At 42.4% G+C, this 20961-nt stretch overlaps 1 protein-coding gene across 1 annotated transcript in view; it reads left to right on the forward strand.

Annotated features, from left to right (window-relative positions):
• Positions 1 to 20961, forward strand: part of CFAP61 (cilia and flagella associated protein 61) — a 252305-nt gene that overhangs the window by 80053 nt on the left and 151291 nt on the right. Inside the window, exons 11-15 of the mRNA XM_081558711.1 lie at positions 282 to 346; positions 1210 to 1388; positions 3044 to 3083; positions 7164 to 7303; positions 16726 to 16852. Coding sequence (XP_081414837.1) covers positions 282 to 346; positions 1210 to 1388; positions 3044 to 3083; positions 7164 to 7303; positions 16726 to 16852 — 551 coding nt within the window. The remainder of the gene's footprint in view (positions 1 to 281; positions 347 to 1209; positions 1389 to 3043; positions 3084 to 7163; positions 7304 to 16725; positions 16853 to 20961) is intronic.

The raw sequence follows: 20961 nt of genomic DNA on the forward strand, positions 1-20961 counted from the left end.
AAAAATGAAAGTAAAGGAAGGATAAGTATTAATAGCATCTGCAGAGGGTTCGGAGGTAACTGAGCATCTCTCCATCCACATGTCCTGACTGTGTCCTCAGACAATGAGACAAGGCAGGTGGTGCTCCTACTCGCCTTGTATGAAAGAGGAAACTCTCTCACTTTGTGAAAGTCATGCGGCTGGTAAGCAGCAAGGCCAGGATTTGACCAGAACTTGGGCTCTGAACCACTGCAGGTATTGATTAATTCTCACGTCTTGCCTTTGTCATTTGCAGAGAAAAGGCGCAGAAGCCGCAGTGGAGGAAGCTTTGTCACCAGTCACAAGTGAGAACGCTAGTGAAGTGGAGGTAAGGCTTTCGAGGGCGCTGGAGTGGTTGGTGCTCCCCCCCACCCCCATGCAGCTCACTCTTCTCCACCTGCACCCCTATGCCCTGTCCTCCCCAGGCCTCCCACCTCCCTCTCCCAGTTCAGAGCTGCCTCCTTCCTTAGGACCTGCTCCGCAGGTCGCCCTTGATGACCCTTATTCCACTGAGATTAAGCCTTTTATTCTGTCTCCCTCGCACAACTCGGTCCTAGAAGTTACACTTTCTACTTTGATAATTTGCAACCATTTCAATAGATAGAGTCTTTCTCCTCTTCCCATTGTCTAGAGAGGAAGCTCCTGATTTTCTTTATAAGTTTTAGTGCTAATAATGATTTTAATTTTTATTATACTATACACACAAGGGGCTTCCCTCGTGGCTCACGTGTTAAACGAATCTGCCTGCCATGCAGGAGACCCAGGTTCCGTCCTTGGGTTGGAAATATCCCCTGGAGAAGGGAATGGAGAATTCCTGAAGAATTCCATGGATCCTGGTGGACTACAGTCCATGGGGTTTCGAAGAGTTGGACATGACCTAGTGACTGACACTTTCACTTTCACCATTTCCCCAATGATGCAGTTAAAACATGGAGCCTGTATCAAAGGCCAACCGAGACCATTCATTTTCTGACCTTCCCAGGAAAACTGGTTCCCATCCTTACAAGTTTTGAAATCTCATTAAGAACATCTCCTTAAAGCCAGGCCTGGCTCGGGATGGTTCGTCTCAAGTGAGTCAGTCACATCTGTCCCAGGAACAGTGTCATGTAGAGACGAGGCAACCACTAGTTCATTAAGTTGCAGAAAATGAATGGGTTTCCCAGTTGGGTTTGTCCTCTTTCCTTGTTGCAGGACTCAGAAAAACTCAGTCAAGTGAGCAGTATGGTTTACATGGGTTACTACACCAGCCATAGGAGCTCATTGTCCCTCTCTCTGCCTGAGGACACCAGCAGTTTCCGCCCCATCTACAGGGGCACCTCTACCGCCTTCTGCATCCAGCTGTTTTTTATCGACGAGAAGTACGAAGCAAGGCAAGTCCCGGCCCCCAGCTTGTCTGCCGTGGGAAGAGCTTCTCCTGGCCTTGTTGACCCGATACTTTCATCTCACAGAGTCAGGGGTTTCCAAGCCTGGCTTCCCATCCTCATTTCTGGGGAGTTTTTTTTATTTTTTTAATCTACAGATTCCTAGGCCCCATTTCCAGACTCCAGCCCATGAAATTCCAGGCTGCCCAGGGTTTGCGAGATCATACCTTCCCAAGCCACGTGCTGCTCCTCATTCTCTAGAGTTTGCATTCTGGGGAGACTTTGGGTTTAGGTTGTCTAGAATCTTTTAGTTGCAAGTGACAGAAAATCCAACCGAAACTGGCTTTGGAAACATGAACAAAAACTGCCACATAGAAGAAAGCATAATCCACTGGAGGGACTGATTTTCCGTGTGGCTTGACCTGGGATTTGGATAACCCAATCACAGACCAAGCTTCTCTCTACCCTTTGGCTCTGCCGGCCCCATCTTCAGAGGAGTGTCCCCACCTGGGGCCACAAGAAGTGGCCTCAGCATTGCACTACAGCCAGTGAGGAGTACAGTGTGGTTTGGGCCCAGCTCTCAAAGCCCCATTCGGCCTGGTTGGACTGTGTGCTCTTTCCTAAGCTGATGGCTGGGGCCAGGACGTGAGGACAGCTTTCTCGCTTTCCTCATGCACCCCACTGACTTGGGGCTGGAGTCTCAATCTGAGGCGGGGTTAATGGGACACCAAACAACAATCCAGGCTGGCTGCCGGAAGGAGGAAGCCTGGTGCTGGGCAGACACTCCTGTGTCCACTGCTTGCTGCCCCCTGAAGTCTGGATGTGGACCCCTGCCTTCCATACCTAGGGTCCAGAGCCCCTTTGGGGTGCCCACCCACTCCACATTCTGTCCACAGAACAGTGTTGAAGAAGGAAGGATTGGCACATTTTCATAGACTGGAAGGTTCTGGAGTATCTTTGAGATGACCAAGAGTGCCACTGGCTACTCCCTTCTTGGAGGGTGTGTTTAATTACATCCTATTCTCCCAGCCTTGCTTAGAACCATGCTTTAACTTGGACTTTTTTTCCTCTTGAGTTTTCAGTTTCTTTGAAATTGCAATTCAACTGAAAGATTAAAAAGGGAAACCTTTTTATTCTAATGATATTACAGACATCTAAAAAGCCTGTAAAAAACCCTTCTAGATCTGTTGCCTATATTTATTTTCCCTTGCTAGTGATAAGATAAGAAATGTGCTTTTTGAATTTTCAAACACAAATTCGATGACCCATTATGGTTCACCTGCAAATAGGCATCTGCCGCTGGTCAGAAAATCTTTTGCATATAAAAGAGAAAAAGATCAGAGTAGCTTAGAATATGCACACGTCTCCCCACAGCTCCTCCAGAAAGGAAGGGAGGGATCCTGTTCACAAAAGGACTGTCTTGCTTTTTGAATGTGTAGAGACTATTAATTGCCATAATAATATCTTGAATATAGGCAAATGCTTTATTACTGACATCTGAAGCTTCTGACTTCTGCAGTTGATTACTGTTCAGCTCGACACACATTCTGAGTAGTGATTAGCTAATCCTCGCCTAAGGGGTTGAGAGCCATACATCTCTTGGAAGGTACACGGATGCTGCATTTGCTTGGAGGTCAGTGACAGTTCTTATTATCTGTTTACAGGTCACTGGACTTTATGAATTTTGTTTTCCATCTTTTCCGTGTAAGTACATGTTGAATTTTGAGTAATATAATTGGTTTTATAAGCTAGAAAAGTTATAGAGAACTAAGATACCATACTCATTATCCAAACATATCTGGTATGAATATTGAGGTGGGACCACTTCCCTGTTCTGGAAAAAAAAAAAAGTTGAATAATACATCATGAACTCTTCAAAGTAGGAAAGATTGTCATTCTCAATAATTTTTCAGTCAGGCTGTTTTAATATTCTTTCAATGCATAACTCCTTTTAGAGAGTATTTCACTGGTGTTTTATTATCAATAGAATCAAATCATGGACAGAATGCTGGTAGCATCTGAAAATGTCAGGAGTTAACAGTGAAGTTAGTCTTTTGTATTTCTTTATAGTTTGTGTTGGCTCAAAGAATTCTGACACCAGTATACTGCATTTCTGAGGGTAAGAAGGTGGGAACTTGAGGTTGGTCTTCTGCTTGTTATCGCCTGACATGTGGGAACCACTTGACCCTCTACTGTTGGTTGGTGGACGGCCCCAAGCAGACACCCAAGCACAAACAAGATTCTTTGTCTCAGGGCGTCTGGGCTGCCGCCTCCGTTTTTGTTTGACGGTTGTCAAGGGATAGAAATCCTGACCAACCTCTTGTTACCTTATTGGAGGGAAGAAAGTGGGGAAGGAAGACAATTTAGGTTCCTCCCTGGATTTTTATGGCTTTTTTTCATGGCTGGCCTGTCAGTTAAGTCAGGTCAACAGCCACACTTCTTCAGACAGCTAGTATAGGCAAGATGTCTATTGTTTTATTTTTCCTTGATGCTCTTTATCCTGAGGCTAAAAAACCAAAGAGGTTTTAATTCTGTTGCGTGAAAGCTATGTGATCATAGACTGTATCTCCTCATTTCGTTAAGATCATGAAGCCTTGGCGCTGATGGTCTCCATCATAATTTTTTTGAATTAATTTTAAGGCATTTTGAAACTCGGAAACCACTGTAGTGACCCTGAGAGAGGGTTTGCAATGCTGGCTTCCCTCAGAGATGCCCCAAAGTAAATTCACTAAGTTCACTTCATTGCTATTATAAAGTCCATGCAAAGACAAGTCTTCAGTATTATGATATAAGTAATGCTGGCTTTAAAACCATAGAAGACATGTTTACTTTTTATTTATTTATTTTTTGGCTGTTCCAGGTGGCATGTGGGATCTTAGTTCCCTCTCCAGGGATCAAACCCATACCCACTACAGTGGAACCCTATGGGATCTTGACCACTGGATAGCCAGGGAAGTCCGACATGTTTACTTTTTAGTTATTTCAGGATACGGGAAACAGGAGCAAAATATCATCATTACTTCATCCTTAATCCTTCCCATCTACGGTGAAGCAACTCATTAATGTCTTCTCCCAGAGGAAGCCCCCAGGACGTGGCACTCTGTCCTTTTCAGCTAGAGTATGTCGACAACTTGACTCACAAGTCCTCCAGAAGGAGCTGTTATTTTGCTAGAAAGAAGGAGGATAAGGTCAGAGAGTGACTCACTCCTTTGAGTTGCACGTGTGTCCCCAGGGTCTTGGATTAGCTCAGGCAATGCCTTCACAGGGTTCAGCAGGAGGCGAGATCCCACAGGGACAAATTAGCTCTGGGAAGAGCAAGCTGCTCTGCAGGCGCCTGGCAGAGGGTCTCGGGGGACGCGCAGAGCAGAGACGGTCCACAGCAGCACTGTCCCGTAGACACCAAGTTCCAAATGTTTCAGCAGATACATTATTGTTTTTTTTTTCTTTTTTTAAATTTAAATTTATTTATTTTTAATTGGAGGATAATTGCTTTACCGTATTGTGTTGGTTTCTGCCATGCATCCACATGAATTGGCAGCGGCTATATGTATGCCCCTCCCTTGTGAACCTCCCTTCCCCCGCCACTCCAGCCCCCTGCTCTGTGTTGTCACAGAGCACCAGATTTGAGCTCCCTGAATCATACAGCAAATTTCCACTTGCTATCTAATTTTACATACAGTAATGTATATGTTTCAGTGCTACTCTCTCAATTCGTCCCACCCTCTCCTTCCCCTGCTGTGTCCACAAGTCTGTCCTCTATGTCCAGCAGACACATTATTAAGAAAAAAAAAACTAAAAAGACACAGGTGACATCAACTTTAATAATGTATTTTACTCATTGTACTATGTCCAAAAGTTAATCATTTCAATATGTAATCAGTATGAAAAATTATTAAGGAGATCTTGAACATCCCTTTTCTCAGTTTTTAAAATCTGGTGTGTAGTTTACACTTAGGGTACATTGCAGTACAAGCACTAAATTGTCATCTGAAATCCTTGATCTGCTTTTAGATTTCCTAAAATTTATACTTGTCATCAGAACTCCTTGATCTAGTTTTAGATTTCCTAAGATTTATAGTTGAATGAATAGATTCATATACCCAGTTGTTCTAAACAGACATGCAACTTTTCCAATAACAATTGAGTTTTTATTTTATTATTTTTTTCTTTACCATTATGCTTTATTGAAGGGTATGGACTGTAGTTCCCTGTGCTATACTGTAGGACCTTGTTGCTTATCTATTTGATATGTGATAGTTTGTGTATACTGACCCCAAACTCCTACTCCATACCTCCCCCACTCCCCTTCCCCTTTGCAACCCATAAGCTTGTTTTCTATGTCTGTGAGTCTGTTTCTTTTTATAAATAAGTTCATTTGTATCATTTTTTTTTAGATTCCACATGTATGTGATTATATGGTATTTGCCTTTCTCTGTCTGACTTACTTCACTTAATATGATAATATCTAGGTCCATCCAGCTGCAAATGGCATTATTTCATTCTTTTTTATGGCTGAATAATATTCCAATGTGTGTGTGTGTGTGTGTGTGTGTGTATACATATATACACACATCTTCTTTTCCATTCATCTGTTGATGGGCAAATTTAGGTTGCTTCCATGTCCTGGCTATTGTGAATAGTGCTATTGTGAACACTGGGGTGCATGTACCTTTTTGAGGTGTAGTTTTCTCCAGGAGTGGGATTGCTGGGTCATATGATAGTTCTATTTTCAGTTTTTTGAGGAACCTTCATCCTGCTCTCCATAGTGGCTTTCTCAGTGTACATTCCCACCAACAATGTAGGAGGGTTCCCAAGTATCAGTTTTGAAACTTAAATTTAGATTAATCAAAATGAAATAAAAGTAACAATTGGGTTTCCCCCGTCACACTAGCCAGGTTCCAAATGCTCGGTGGCCAGAAGTAGCTCCTGGCCAGCACATTGGATAGTGCAGACACAGGTCAGGACATGCAGATCTCACTGCCCAGGTTAACCTGCCCTTAGATTTCATCACTGGCAACCCACTCCAGTACTCTTGCCTAGAAAATCCTATGGACAGAGGAACCTGGTAGGCTGCAGTCCATGGGGTCGCTAAGGGTTGGACACGACTGAGCGACTTCACTTTCACTTTTCACTTTCATGCATTGGAGAAGGAAATGGCAACCCACTCCAGTGTTCTTGCCTGGAGAATCCCAGGGATGGGGGAGCCTGCTGGGCTGCCGTCTATGGGGTCGCACAGAGTCGGACACGACTGAAGTGACTTAGCAGTAGCAGCAACAGATTTCATCACACAAGTAAGATCACATCCTAATAAAATACACAGACATCCATGCCTGTGTAATCACAGGACTTTCGAGCTGAAAAGGCCTGAAGTACCACCCTCTCACCTCATAGAGGAGGGAACCACGACTGGCACAGCATCACTTGGTAAACCTAGGCCTTTGCCATGACAGTGCACTGCTTCATTCATATTCACTGCTCCTGGATACAAGTGAATTTGCAAATGCAAACATCCTTAGTTTAAAACGCTACTTCCAAAAAAACAGCCGTACCAAATGGCTTTCATTGTTCACAATATTCTTTTATGTAGGTTTCAGTCAAACACCAGAAATTTTCTCCATATTATTATAGTTGTTTATCTCCCTGAATTTTCTGATTATTTTCCAAATGATAGGAATGTTTAACTTGAATACCGTCTCCTTCACACATTTTACTCCTCTTTTCTTTAGTGTTTTACAGCAGGAATTTGTTTAGTGATGAATGATTTCTGGTTTCCAATCACATCAGGACAAGGACTTCTGCATCATTTCTGTGCCGCATCTCACCCCTGAGTTTGCCCTCATCCAGAGCTTCGTGAAGGTGGTTCCCTTCAACAACTGCACCTTAGACCAGGACCTGTACGTCTTCCATCGGGCGGGGTTGCTCAAGTAAGCGGATGCTTGGTGGGCCAAAAGACAGTCCATGAATTTATAAAAGGAGAATGGAACAGGAACTCCCTGCCATTTTAATTTAATAACTTATTTTTAAAATCATCTTCTTGATGGAGGGCTTCATCAAGTGATTTTTTACCAATCTAATTAGGGAAAGGGTCATAGTGACAAATTACTAGTCCAGTCAGATATTAAAGCATAATCTAACTCCAAGATAATCAAAACAATGTCATTTGACCGTTTCTATGGGTAGAGCAAGGTAACACAAGAAAGAGTCCCACCACAGACCCCAAGAGAGTAAAAATCGAATGTGTGTGTGTTTAAAGGTATATAGATGAATGTATATGATGGCATTTGTTTCACAATGGTGGGAAAAGAAAGAATTGTTCTGTAAGTGATGGGATAAAACAAGAACAGAAATATTCTTCATGTTCTCCAGTAAAATAAATTCCCACATGATTGAAGAGTTCAGTGTAAATATTGCAATAGGTCCAAATTAGAAACTGTGTCTACAGTGCTAGGTTCCGGGCCAGATTCTGAGAATCCAGCAGTGAGCAACCTACTGATGTGTCCCCTGTCCTTTCAAAGCTCATAAAAACTCAAGTAAAAGTAAAGCTGTAGCTGTGACAAGGGTACCAGCCGTGGGTCTGTGGGACCACGGAGACATGTCACTGGAAGAATCAACCCAGTCAGAGGAAGCCCACAAAGAGTGTGAGTGCAGACTGATCCTTACCATGTCTCGGGATGGGAAAGGTCTTTTTAGAACATGCAAGAAAAAAAAAATCAAGATTTGTTTTTAATCTTACATACATAAGAGACATTCTAGAAAAGTCCACAGGACTTTATTAACTATATGTGCCTTTAGGAAGCAAGACGGGGATGTGGGGGTGTACATGGCAGTGTATTCTTTGCCCTATATCTGTGGGCTCTGTTTGATTTTTTTCATTAATAAATTTTACTTTCTAGAGCAGTTTTAGGCTCACAGCACCATTTGTACCATCGATGAACCTATAGGGACTCACCATCGTCAACCAGAGTCCACAATTTACATAAAGGCTTGCTCATCAGTTACACCTTCTATCAGTTCAATTCAGTTCAGTCGCTCTGTCATGTCTAACTCTTTGTGACCTCATGGACTGCAGCACGGCAGGCTTCTCTGTCCATCACCAACTCCTGGAGCTTGCTCAAACTCATGTCCATCGAGTCGGTGATGCCATCCAACCACCTGATCCTCTGCCGTCCCCTTCTTCTCCTTCCTTCAGTCTTTCCTGACATTAGAGTATTTCCCAAGTCCTTTGGATCAGGTGGCCAAATTATTGGAGCTTCAGCTTTGGCATCAGCCCTTCCAGTGAATATTCAGGACCAATTTCCTTTATGATGGAGTGGTTGGATCTCCTTGCAGTCCAAGGGATTCTCGAGAGTCTTCTCCAACACCACAGTTCAAAAGCATCAGTTCTTTGGTGCTCAGCTTTCTTTATGGTCCAGCTCTCATATCCATACATAACTGTTGGAAAAACCATAGCTTTGACTAGATGGACCTTTGTTGGCAAAGTAACGTCTCTGCTTTTTAATATGCTGTCTAGGTTGGTCGTAGCTTTCCTTCCAAGGAGCAAGCGTCTTTTAATTTCATGGCTGCAAGCACCATCTGCAGTGATTTTGGAGCCCAGGAGAATAAAGTCTCACTGTTTCCATTGTTTCCCCATCTATTTGCCATGAAGTGATGGGATCAGATGCCATGATCTTCATTTTCTGAATGTTGAGCTTTAAGCCAGCTTTTCACTCTCCTCTTTCACTTTGATCAACAGGCTCTTCAGTTCCTCTTCGATTTCTGCCATAAGGGTGGTGTCATCTGCATATCTAAAGTTATTGATATTTCTCGAGGCAATCTTGATTCCAGCTTGTGCTTCATCCAGTACAGCATTTCTCATGATGTACTCTGCATATAAGTTAAATAAGCAGGGTGACAATATACAGCCTTGACATACTCCTTTCCCAGTTTGGAACCAGTCCGTTGTTCCATGTCCAGTTTTAACTGTTGCTTCTTAACCTTCATACAGATTTCTCAAGAGACAGGTAAGGTGGTCTGGTATTCCCATCTTTTTAAGAATTTTTCAGTTTATTGTGATCCACACAGCGAAAGGCTTTAGCATAGTCAATGAAGCAGAAGTAGATATTTTTCTGAAATTCTCTTGCTTTTTCTTTGATCCAACGGATGTTGGAAATTTGATCTTTGGTTCCTCTGCGTTTCCTAAATCCAGCTTAAACTTCTGGAAGTTCACGGTTCACGTACTATTGAAGCCTGGCTTGGAGAATTTTGAGCGTTATGTTGCTAGCGTGTGGGATGAGTGCAGTTGTGCGGTAGTTTGAACATTCTTTGGGATGGGAATGAAAACTGACTTTTTCCAGTCCTGTGGCCACTGCTGATGGGTCTGGTCAAATGTGTAATGACATGTCCTCCATTATAATTTCATATAGAGTAGTTTCTAAAACTCCTGTGTACTCCACCTGTTCATCGCTCTCTCCTTTCCCACCATCTCTGTCAGCCACTGGTCTTATCACCATTTCCATAGTTTTGTTCCCTGTAGCTCAAACGGTAAAGAATCTGCCTGCAATGCAGGAGACCAGGGTTTGATCCCTGGATCGGGAAGACCCTCTGGAGAAGGGAATGGCAATCCACTCCAGTATTCTTGCCTGGAGAATTCCATGGACAGGGAAGCCTGGCGGGCTACAGTTCGTGGGGTCACAAAGCATTGGACGTGACCGAGCAACTAACACACACACAGAATGTCATAGCTGGAATCATACAGAGTCTGGCCTCTACAAATTAGCCTCTTTCATTTAGTAATTAGTATTTTCAAGTTCCTCCATGTCTTTTCATGGCTTGATAGCTCAATTCATTTTGGCCCTGAATGGTATTCCTTTGTCTGGATGGACCACAGTTTATTTATCCTCTCACCTACTGAAAGACCGCTTAGTTGCTTCCAAGTTTTGGCAACTATGAATAAGGCAGACTACAAAGGCAACTACAAACATTCATGTGCAGGTTTTTGTGTGGACGTTAAGTTTTTGACTCATATGGGTATAAATCAAGGAGCACAACTGTAGATTGTATGGTAAGAATATTGAGTTTTGTAAGAAACTACCCCCTTGTCTTCCAAAGTCCTCCACCATTTTGCATTCCTACCTGCAATGAATGCTTCTTCACATCCTCACCGGCATTTGTCAGTGTTCTGAATTTTTGCCATTCTAGTAGCTGTATTGTGGTATCTTGCTTTAATTTGCATTTCCATACTGATTTATGATGTTGAGCATCTTTTCATTTGCTGTCTGCAATCTGTGTATCTACTTTGGTGAAACGTCTGTTCATATCTTCTGCCCTTTTTAAGAGTGGGTTGTTTATTTCTGTGTGATTTTTTTTTAATTATAGGCATGCATTATGTCTATAATAGAAAATGAAGTTAATTTTGTATCACTGAGATTTTAAATTTTATTATGACTCAAGTAAAACTTTTATTAGAATGTTCTTTACGCTCTCTATATTCTTGCATAGAGCATATTGGTGACATTTTCTCATGACTTCCGATGCTACTCATGAATAAACACACTGATGACAGCAGCCAGATGACACACGGTCAGGATTGGGCCCTGGGTCTGCCTGTGGTCGTGACCTTGCTCTTAGTTGCTTAATTATTTAATTCATAGTCATGTTCCTTTCTTGTACACTTCCTTTTCTTACTATGAATACATATTTCTTTTATTAAAAGTTAAGTTTAATTTTTTAAAGCAATGAGACTTTCAACATGCATCTGGAAATTAATCCTGGTGGCAGCAGGGCCCTAGTTTTTCTCTGTAACCATTTGCAATGTCAGCTTCATGTTTGCTTTGTTCTAATTACTTACATATATAGGTGCAGATCGTGTGCACCTGGGTTCTTTTCTGAAAAAGTTAAAGACTCTCAAGCAGAAATAGTTTCCATATCCTTAGAAAATCATGATCTTTGTCACTGTTCCCCTCTGAGCCCTCTTTGGGAACTTTCCTTTGTTGCTCTGAGTTTCATTGACGACCCACCCACCACTGCTCACCCATTTCTCGGTCTGTCCAGTCTTGTGGCTCTTTTGCACTTTTACTCTTGTTCCTGACTCCTTGCTGCTTGGAATCTGTGCTTGCGTGTAGGGGGGATGTCCCTCAAAACCCATGTGTGTGTCACCAACTGGGGATGTCTCTCTTGTGGCTATGGCAGCAAGTCATTGTTCTCTAGAGCAAACCTAGATCTTTAATTCTTTAAATTCTACCTGGATTCCAGGTAGAGAAGGAAGATACAAAGGAAGGGGAGTGAGAAGATACAGACTGGGTAGTGATGAGGATGAATGTGAAGAGGCATGAGACATGTGGGGGCAGAGGGCAGGAGGCAGCGGAGCAGCCATGTGGGCACAGCCCTCCACTGCCCCACTTTTTGAGCCGTGGCTTTAAATACATCCGTGTTCTTCCATTTTTTGCTTCACTTCTCTTGACATCTGGGATGGATTGTTCTTGCCCTTAAGTTCGGTTACTCTAAATTTCATGACCTCCTGTCCTCGGCTCCCACCGGATCGCCTTCCTCTTCCCTTGGGAAATTATATTTATGTCTGTCACCTGCCCTCTGGCCATGCTGCTGAGCACAGGGACAAATCACTCGGTTGTTAGCAGTGTCACCTCTCTGTCAACAGATTCCACGAGGGGGCCCCTTTTGTTTCATTTGTGGCTACTGGTCTTTGAGAGGACATTTCCCAGCGTTTATGTTAGCTTTCACTTGGAATATGCGTAAACTGAATGCTTTTTAACACTCTCCTTCACCGAGTGATCTCAGGGTTATCTGCTCATATAACCTGAGGGGGTGTGTGTGGTATGAGGACCCCTTTTCCTTTCCTCCGTCTGCCTGTCCTTCACCATTGTGTGTGTGAAAGTTGCTCAGTCGTGTCTGACTCTTTGAGACCCCATGGACTGTAGCCCGCCAGGCTCCTCTGTCCATGGAATTCTTCAGGCCAGAATACTGGAGTGGGTAGCCATTCCCTTCTCCAGGGGATCTTCCAGACCCAGGGACTGAACCCAGGTCTCCCGTGTTGCAGGCGGATTTTTTACCGTCTGAGCCACCATTGCATGGGCTTTTCTTATTCTTTATTCATGACCAGAGGACACGTTTGCATGAACCAACTGCTCATTCCATCTTCCTGCCCTTCCAAAGCATGTTTTTCTGAAATTTGCCATTTTTTTTTTTTTTTAATTTGGGAGATTAGGTTTCAAACTTGCTCATCCAACTGATATCTGTATATATTTTTGGTGCCAGAAATGATTTTCTATGAATAAACATTGACCTCTAAGTTGAGTCATACTACTTATTGTCAACTTTGCTCAGCAAATAAAAATGCCCTTAGGAGTTAGTTTTTAAGTGGTTCCTTCCCTCAGTGATTTTGCTTTTTATGCTTTTCCATGGGGGACTCACTCATGCCTGGTGGTCATCTTTTTCTAGCATGTCACCATTCTACCTGTTTCAGACCCATGTTGTCACTGAGAATGGTTTAGGGCTATCAGTCTTTCTGGTACTTTTAACCAGCTTCCTTGAATAGAAACCAAGAGAAACTTTATTTTGTGGTTATCATTTTGTTTTGGTTTAAACTGAAATCATGATAGCTGTCGAATTATTTTATGTTTCTATTACATAGATCACTCCTTTGAAACGCAGAAAGATTCAAATTACTTTTTCTTCTTTCCATCGTTTAGTTTTAATTCACTGGCATCAAAAAACCACCCTATATTCTGCAAGACTGAGTGATGACATATACGTTGACTGCTAGGTGTCTAAAACCATTCATTCATTCAACTTGAAGGTGAAAAATTAACTGTTAAATCTTTTTTCCTTCTACTTTTATGTATGATTTTCTGTTTTGTTATGCATGCAGTCTGATTAAATGATATAAAATCTGACCTTTGAGGCCAGAATGCGCCAAAAGCAAGAGAACAAAATCTCTTGTGAAACAAAACTTTCCAGATCCAAGAAGGGACCAGTGGGCGAGGATGACATCATTTCTTCGTGGAGAAGTGACATTTCCTGAACATCCAAGTTCAGCAGAGGAGGGACGTGTGAGAGTGGAGTGACCTGGGGAGGCGAAGGGCCACAGGGAAGAGTTAGGAAACAGGGGGCCCCATGTAGGACCCCCTTGGGAGAACTTGCTTCCTCTATGGCTGGAGGAAGCCCCATGAATGAGTGGACAACCATGGCTAAGCTCCTCTCTGATTCAAAGCAGCTCTAGAACCACGTGTGAGCCCTTGAGGAGAAAACGCCTAAACCATCTTGGTGTGAGCACGTGTTCACTTCTGGGAAGGTTGTGCAAGGTAACCTGCGGAACAGGTGGTGGGATGGGGGCGTGGTCTCCTTCCCGGTTCTGTGCCTGGTTGTGGGACAGAGGAAGGGACCCAGCACAGAGCTGATAATGAAAGAATGATGATCCGAAACTCCTCATTCCAAACTTGTGGAGAAATACAAGTAGGAACATCTGAACTAGATTTTGGCATAAGGTGACCATGTCAGAACCATGTTCTTATCTTTCACTTAAAAATTGCTCATGCTGTTTCTATTATTCAGTTCAGTTCAGTTCAGTCGCTCAGTCATGTCTGACTCTTTGCAACCTCATGGACTGCAGCACACCAGGCTTCTCTGTCCATCACCAACTCTTGGAGCTTACTCTAACTCATGTCCATCGAATCGGTGAGGCCATCCAACCATCTCATCCTCTATTGTCCCCTTCTCCCCCCACCTTCAGTCTTTCCCAGCAACAGGGTCTTTTCAAATGAGTCAGTTCTTCACATCAGGTGGCCAAAGTATTGGAGTTTCAGCTTCAGCATCAGTCCTTCCAATGAATATTCGGGACTGATTTCCTTTAGGATGGACTGGTTGGACCTCACTGCAGTCCAAGGGACTCTCAAGAGTCTTCAACACCACAGTTCAAAAGCATCAATTCTTTGGCACTCAGCTTTCTTTATAGTCCAACTCTCACATCCATACTTGACTACTGGAAAAACCATAGCTTTGGCTAGACAGACTTTGGTGGCAAAGTAATGGCTCTGCTTTTTAATATGCTGTCTAGGTTGGTCATAACTTTTCTTCCAAGGAGCAAGTGTCTTTTAATTTTATGGCTGCAGTTACCATCTGCAGTGATTTTGGAGCCCAAGAAAATAAAGTCTGTCAGTGTTTCCATTGTTTTCCCATCTATTTGCCATGAAGTGATAGGACTGGATGCCATGATTTTAGTTTTCTGAATGTTGAGTTTTAAGCCAACTTTTTGACTCTCCTCTTTCACTTTCATCAAGAGGCTCTTTAGTTCTTCTTCACTTTCTGCCATAAGGGTGGTGTCATCTGCATATCTGAGGTTATTGATATTTCTCCATACAATCTTGATTCCAGCTTGTGCTTCATCCAGCCCAGCATTTCTCATGATGTGCTCTGCGTATAAGTTAAATAAGCAGGGTGATGATATACAGCCTTGACATACTCCTGTTCCAATTTTATTATTATTCTATTATTCATGTGCTGGCAATTGATTGGGGCTTCCCTGGTGGCTCAGTGGTAAAGAATCTACCTGCCAGTGCAGGAGATGCAAAGGACGTGGGTTTGATCCCTGGGTCAGGAAGATCCCCTGGAGAAGGAAATGGCAACCCACTCCAGTGTTCTTGCCTGGAAAACTCCATGTACAGAAGAGACTGGTGGGCTACAGTTCCTGGGGTCACAAAGAGTTAGAGATGACTTAGAGACAAAGTAATGATCATTTTTATATCAGTTAATTATAGATGTAGGTTGTTCTTTACAAATATGCTGCTTTGCCCATAAAACGGAAGCAGACATTAAAACATAAGCACAAATATTCACTACAGTTGGAAGCAAAGTAGGTTAGAGTATTTTACTTTATTAATAGTAGGAGGAGTAGCCTTGTCCTTTTTGATAATAACACTAATAACCTCCTAATTGCCAAATTCAGACTTAAATTGAAGAAAATAGGGAAAACCACTAGACCATTCAGGTATGACCTAAATCAAATCCCTTATGATTATACAGTGGAAGTGACAAATAGATTTAAGGGACTAGATCTGATAGAGTGCCTGATGAACTATGGACAGAGGTTCGTGACATTGTACAGGAGACAGGGATCAAGACCATCCCCATGGAAAAGAAATGCAAAAAAGCAAAATGGCTGTCAGAGGAGGCCTTACATATAGCTGTGAAAAGAAGAAAGCAAAAAGCAAAGGAGAAAAGGAAAGATATTCCCATCTGAATGCAGAGTTCCAAAGAATAGCAAGGAGAGATAAGAAAGCTTTCCTCAGCGATCAATGCAAAGAAATAGAGGAAAACAACAGATTGGGAAAGACTAGAGATTTCTTCAAGAAAATTATAGATACCAAGGGAACATTTCATGCAAAGATGGGCTCAATAAAGGACAGAAATGGTATGGACTAACAGAAGCAGAAGATATTAAGAAGAGGTGGCAAGAATACACAGAAGAACTGTACAAAAAAGATCTTCATGACCCTTTGCATGGGTCCATGGCTCTATCCCGTAGCAAACAGGCACTCAGACGCCCTGAATACCTAGGTATGGGATGGGCTGGAGCTCTACATTGAGTTGCCAGCCTAACACACTGTGGCACTGCCTGCCCTAGGTGTGGACAGACACCACCTTGCTCTGATTAGAGACTCCAGGGACACAGTTTGATGCTGATCCTCCCCAGGCCCATGTCCAGGACCCCAGCGAGGGTGGGGCTACCCCACTGATGCACCCAGTTGTCACCCTGGCAGAGGATGGAAGCCATCGCGGGGCAGAGATGGGGGAGGCGCCAAAGGCAGGGCACAGGTGGGGAAGAAACCATCCTGGGAGCTGGACGAGGTGGGTATCACGCGCGAGCCAAGGCATCAAGCCCTGGACGTGCTCCATTGTCCTGCTAGACTTCACATAGAAACACGAAATCAAAGATAAAGTTATTAAATTTAAGACTCATGAAGCCAGCCTGGGTTCAGTGTAAGTTCTTAACTTCTTAACATACTTTATAAATGTGAAGAAGAATTTGGCTTTACATATGAAGCAAATGTGACATAAGTTTTAAATGAAATAAATTTAAAATTTGACTTTGTATTGTTTGGTTAATGGTTACAGTCAGTGTTGTTTTCTTTTTCTTTTAACCTTATTCTTCGCACTTTTTAAATGAATGTTTTCCATGTTTTCTAGAATGAAGAGTTACTTTTTAATTAAATCCCAATGTTATATAAAAATATTTTACTGGGTATTATTTTATATAAGTGTGATCGGTTACAATCTTGTCTCCATTTGGGGGACAGGGAGAATATGTATTTTAGTACTTTAAGCTGAAAAAGAAAATGTGTCTCTTCTTACCCAGGACCATTAAAATAAGATTAGCTACCCTCTCGGACACTCCTGGTGTTGAAAAACTCGTCAGCAGCCTCATGCCCTGTAAAAGCATATTGGAGGATTTGAAGCAGTACAACGAGGCTCGCAGGGACCCTGTAAGTACCTGCTACTTCCAGACTGGCTTCCTTTCTCCATGCTTTGGTACTATTATGAGCTGTGTAGGTTCCATCCCAATGTTTTCTTGGGCCTTGTTGGAGAATTGGGTGGTGGGGAGCAACAGAGGTGGGGTTGGGAGATGGCAGGGAGAAAAAAAGAACCAGGAAACTGAGGTTTAAAGAAGTTTGGGGCTGTTTTTCTCACTAGTGGCCCCATGGAGGCTGATCAGATATGCCCTAAATCCTTATCTCAGGTATAGAAAATTTAAACTTGATCTAGGCATCGTGTAAGAAAATGAGACCCCAGTGCTTGGAAAAGGCACATCTGAGTCAGGTTAGAGGATCCTTGGGTCCCTGGTGCCCACCCCAGCAGCACCCATTTTGCCCTTCTGGATGATGGGTTGGTCCATACCTTTTTGTTGAGCTGGCTGCATCCTCAAGGATCAGATTGGCTGGGAAGATCCTGTGTGACAAATTTGGGGCTCTCTTTCTAGCACAGTAAGTGTATTATACATTTGTCATAACAAAGAGCAAGCTAGCAGTGGTCCTTACATCATTGCTGCCTTCTTAAGGACCACTCCAGTTACCTTCCTCCAGATGTGGAAGAATGCACGTGGTTAGGAAAATGCTTCATTACTGTTTTGATGAATTTTATTAAAAAAAAAATTCACTGAAGCATAACCAATAAAAAAAAGTCCGATGGATTTCACAATTTGAACACGCTATGGAATAAGCAGGAAACAGACTAACGCCAGCCCACCGGAAGTCCCTTTCAAGTTCTCGTTTAGTGACTCCCCCCTCCCTCCAGGTTAGTACTACCTTCGCTTCTAAGATCATAAATACCTGGCTTTTGAGCTTTATTTAAAGGGATCAGACAGTATGTTTTCTGACACCAAACGTCTTTTGCTCAGCCACGCCTGTGAGGTTTATCCACACTGTGGTGTACAAAGTACTTCATTGCTTGAACATACCCCAGTTTATTCATTCCACCTCTCAGGTCATCTGGCAAGTTCCCAGTTATGGGCTCTTTTGAATAAACCTTTCAGTCAGTCTAACGCATCAAGACGGAGGCAACAAACACAAACATGGTGAGAGTTTTAATAAATATAAAGGCATTGAATTAAAATAAAACTTCCCTTCAGCACATGTTTTTCTGTTTTGATTTGTCTTGGTCTCTTTTGGTCTTGGTTTATATATTTTTTTTGTTCCTTCCCTCATGGCTGGCTGACCCAGTATGATGTAGTGGCCCAGTTCTTAAAGCGGGTTCTAAGGAACTCTAAGGGGTCCCCAAGACATGCAGGGAGTCTGTATGGTTAAAACTATCTTCCTAAGATAAGTAAGAAATTATTTTCCTTTTCTGCCAAATTGATATTTGCACTGATGGTGCAAAAGCAATGGTGGGAAAAACCTCAGGGACCTAGGTGTGGATCGGGGGTGGGGCAGCAAACTTGCCAGTGGTCACCGAGTTTGCGGCTCTGTTCCCACAGCAGCGACAGGAACAGAAAGCCCATGATGGGAGGTCAGTGCGCACCAGCAGAATGGCTAAAACTAAAAAGAGGGACACCCCTCAGTGCTGGCAAGGATGCTGGGAAATTGGGTCACTCCTCTGTTGCTGGTGGGGATGTGAGATTCTATCCCCGCTCTGGAGAACATTTTGGCTATTTCTTAAAAAACAAACAAATAAATACAACAGTCATGTGACCTGGTGATTGCACTCCTGAGCATTTATCCCAGAAAAAGGAAGATTTGGATACAAGTGTTCATAGCAGCTGGAGTCAGACCAGGTGTCCTTCAACAGGTGGATAAGCTGTGTTACCTCCATGCCACTGAATAGTGCTCAGCAGTAGCAAATGATGTACTGTTTTTTTGTTTAAGTATAGTTGAGTTATAATGTTGTATTAGTTTCAGGTGTACCACAGAGTGATTCAGGTAAATATATATATATCTATACAGTAAGTCTTTGTTGTTTATCTGTTTTATATATAGTAATGTGTATCAACTGGGCTTCCCCAGTGGGTCAGTGGTAAAGAATTCTGCAATGCAGGAGCCGAAGATGTGGGTTCATTCCCTAGGTCATGAAGATCCCCTGGAGGAGGAAATGGCAACCCACTCCAGTATGCCTGCCTGAAAAAAATCCCATGGACAGTGGAGCCTGGTGGGCTACAGTCCTTAGGATTGCAAAGAATCAGATACAACTGAGTGACTGAATCAGCCAGTCAGTATATCAGTTAATTTCTTTTTTTCTTTTTAATTTTTTTTATTTTATAAATTTATTTATTTTAGTTGGGGGCTAATTACTTTACAATATTGTAATAGTTTTTGCCATACATTGACATGAATCAGCCATGGGTTTACATGTGTTCCCCTTCCTGGACCCCCCACCCACCTCCCTCCCCATCCCATCCCTCTGGGTCATCCCATTGCCCCGGCCCTGAGCCCTTGTCTCATGCATCGAACATGGAATGGTGTTCTGTTTCACATATGATAATATACATGTTTCAATGCTATTCTCCCAGAACGTCCCACCCTCACCTTCTCCCTCAGAGTCCATAAAATTGTTCTATGCATCTGTGTCTCTTATTCTGTCTCGCATATAGGGTTATCGTTACCATCTTTCAAATTCCATATATATGCATTAGTATACTGTATTGTTGTTTTTCTTTCTGGCTTACTTCACTCTGTATAATGGGCTCCAGTTTCATCCATCTCAGTAGAACCGATTCAAATGTATTTTTTTTAATGGCTGAGTAATATTCCATTGTGTATATGTACCACAGCTTCCTTATCCATTCGTCTGCTGATGGACATCTAGGTTGCTTCCATGTCCTGGCTATTGTAAACAGTGCTGCGATGAACATTGGGGTACACGCGTCTCTTTCAATTCTGGTTTCCTCGGTGTATATGCCCAGCAGTGGGATTGCTGGGTCATATGGCAGTTCTATTCCCAGTTTTTTAAGGAATCTCCACACTGTTCTCTATAGTGGCTGTACTAGTTTGCATTCCCACCAACAGTGTAAGAGGGTTCCCTTTTCTCCACACCCTCTCCAGCATTTATTGCTTGTAGACTTTTGGATAGCAGCCATTCTGACTGGTGTGAAATGATACCTCATTGTGGTTTTGATTTGCATTTCTCTAATAATGAGTGAGGTTGAGCATCTTTTCATGTGTTTGTTAGCCATCTGTATTTCTTCTTTGGAGAAATGTCTGTTTAGTTCTTTGGCCCATTTTTTGATTGGGTCGTTTATTTTTCTGGAATTCAGCTGCAGAAGTTGCTTGTATATTTTTGAGATTAATTGTTTGTCTGTTGCTTCGTTTGCTATTATTTTCTCCCATTCTGAAGGCTGTCTTTTCACCTTGCTTATAGTTTCCTTTGTTGTGCAAAAGCTTTTAATTTTAATTAGGTCCCATTTGTTTATTTTTGCTTTTATTTCCAATATTCTGGGAGGTGGGTCATGGAGGATCCTGCTGTGATTTATGTCGGACAGTGTTTTGCCTATGTTTTCCTCTAGGGGTTTTATAGTTCCTGGTCTTACGTTTAGATCTTTAATCCATTTTGAGTTTATTTTTGTGTATGGTGTTAGAAAGTGTTCTAGTTTCATTCTTTTACAAGTGGTTGACCAGTTTTCCCAGCACCACTTGTTAAAGAGATTGTCTTTTCTCCATTATATATTCTTGCCTCCTTTGTCGAAGATAAGGTGTCCATATGTGCGTGAGTTTATCTCTGGGCTTTCTATTTTGTTCCATTGATCTATATTTCTATCTTTGTGCCAGTACCATACTGTCTTGATGACTGTGGCTTTGTAGTAGAGCCTAAAGTCAGGCAGGTTGATTCCTCCAGTTCCATTCTTCTTCCTCAAGATTGCTTTGGCTATTCGAGGTTTCTTATATTTCCATACAAATTGTGAGATGATTTGTTCTAGTTCTGTGAAAAATACCATTGGTAGCTTGATAGGGATTGCATTGAATCTATAGATTGCTTTGGGTAGTATACTCATTTTCACTATATTAATTCTTCCAATCCATGAACACGGTATATTTCTCCATCTGTTTGTGTCCTGTTTGATTTCTTTCATCAGTGTTTTATAGTTTTCTATATATAAGTCTTTTGT

The sequence above is a fragment of the Giraffa tippelskirchi genome, chromosome 13 (assembly GCF_054371585.1).
Source record: "Giraffa tippelskirchi isolate mGirTip1 chromosome 13, T2T-mGirTip1v1.2.pri, whole genome shotgun sequence".
Taxonomy (NCBI): Eukaryota; Metazoa; Chordata; class Mammalia; order Artiodactyla; family Giraffidae; genus Giraffa; species Giraffa tippelskirchi.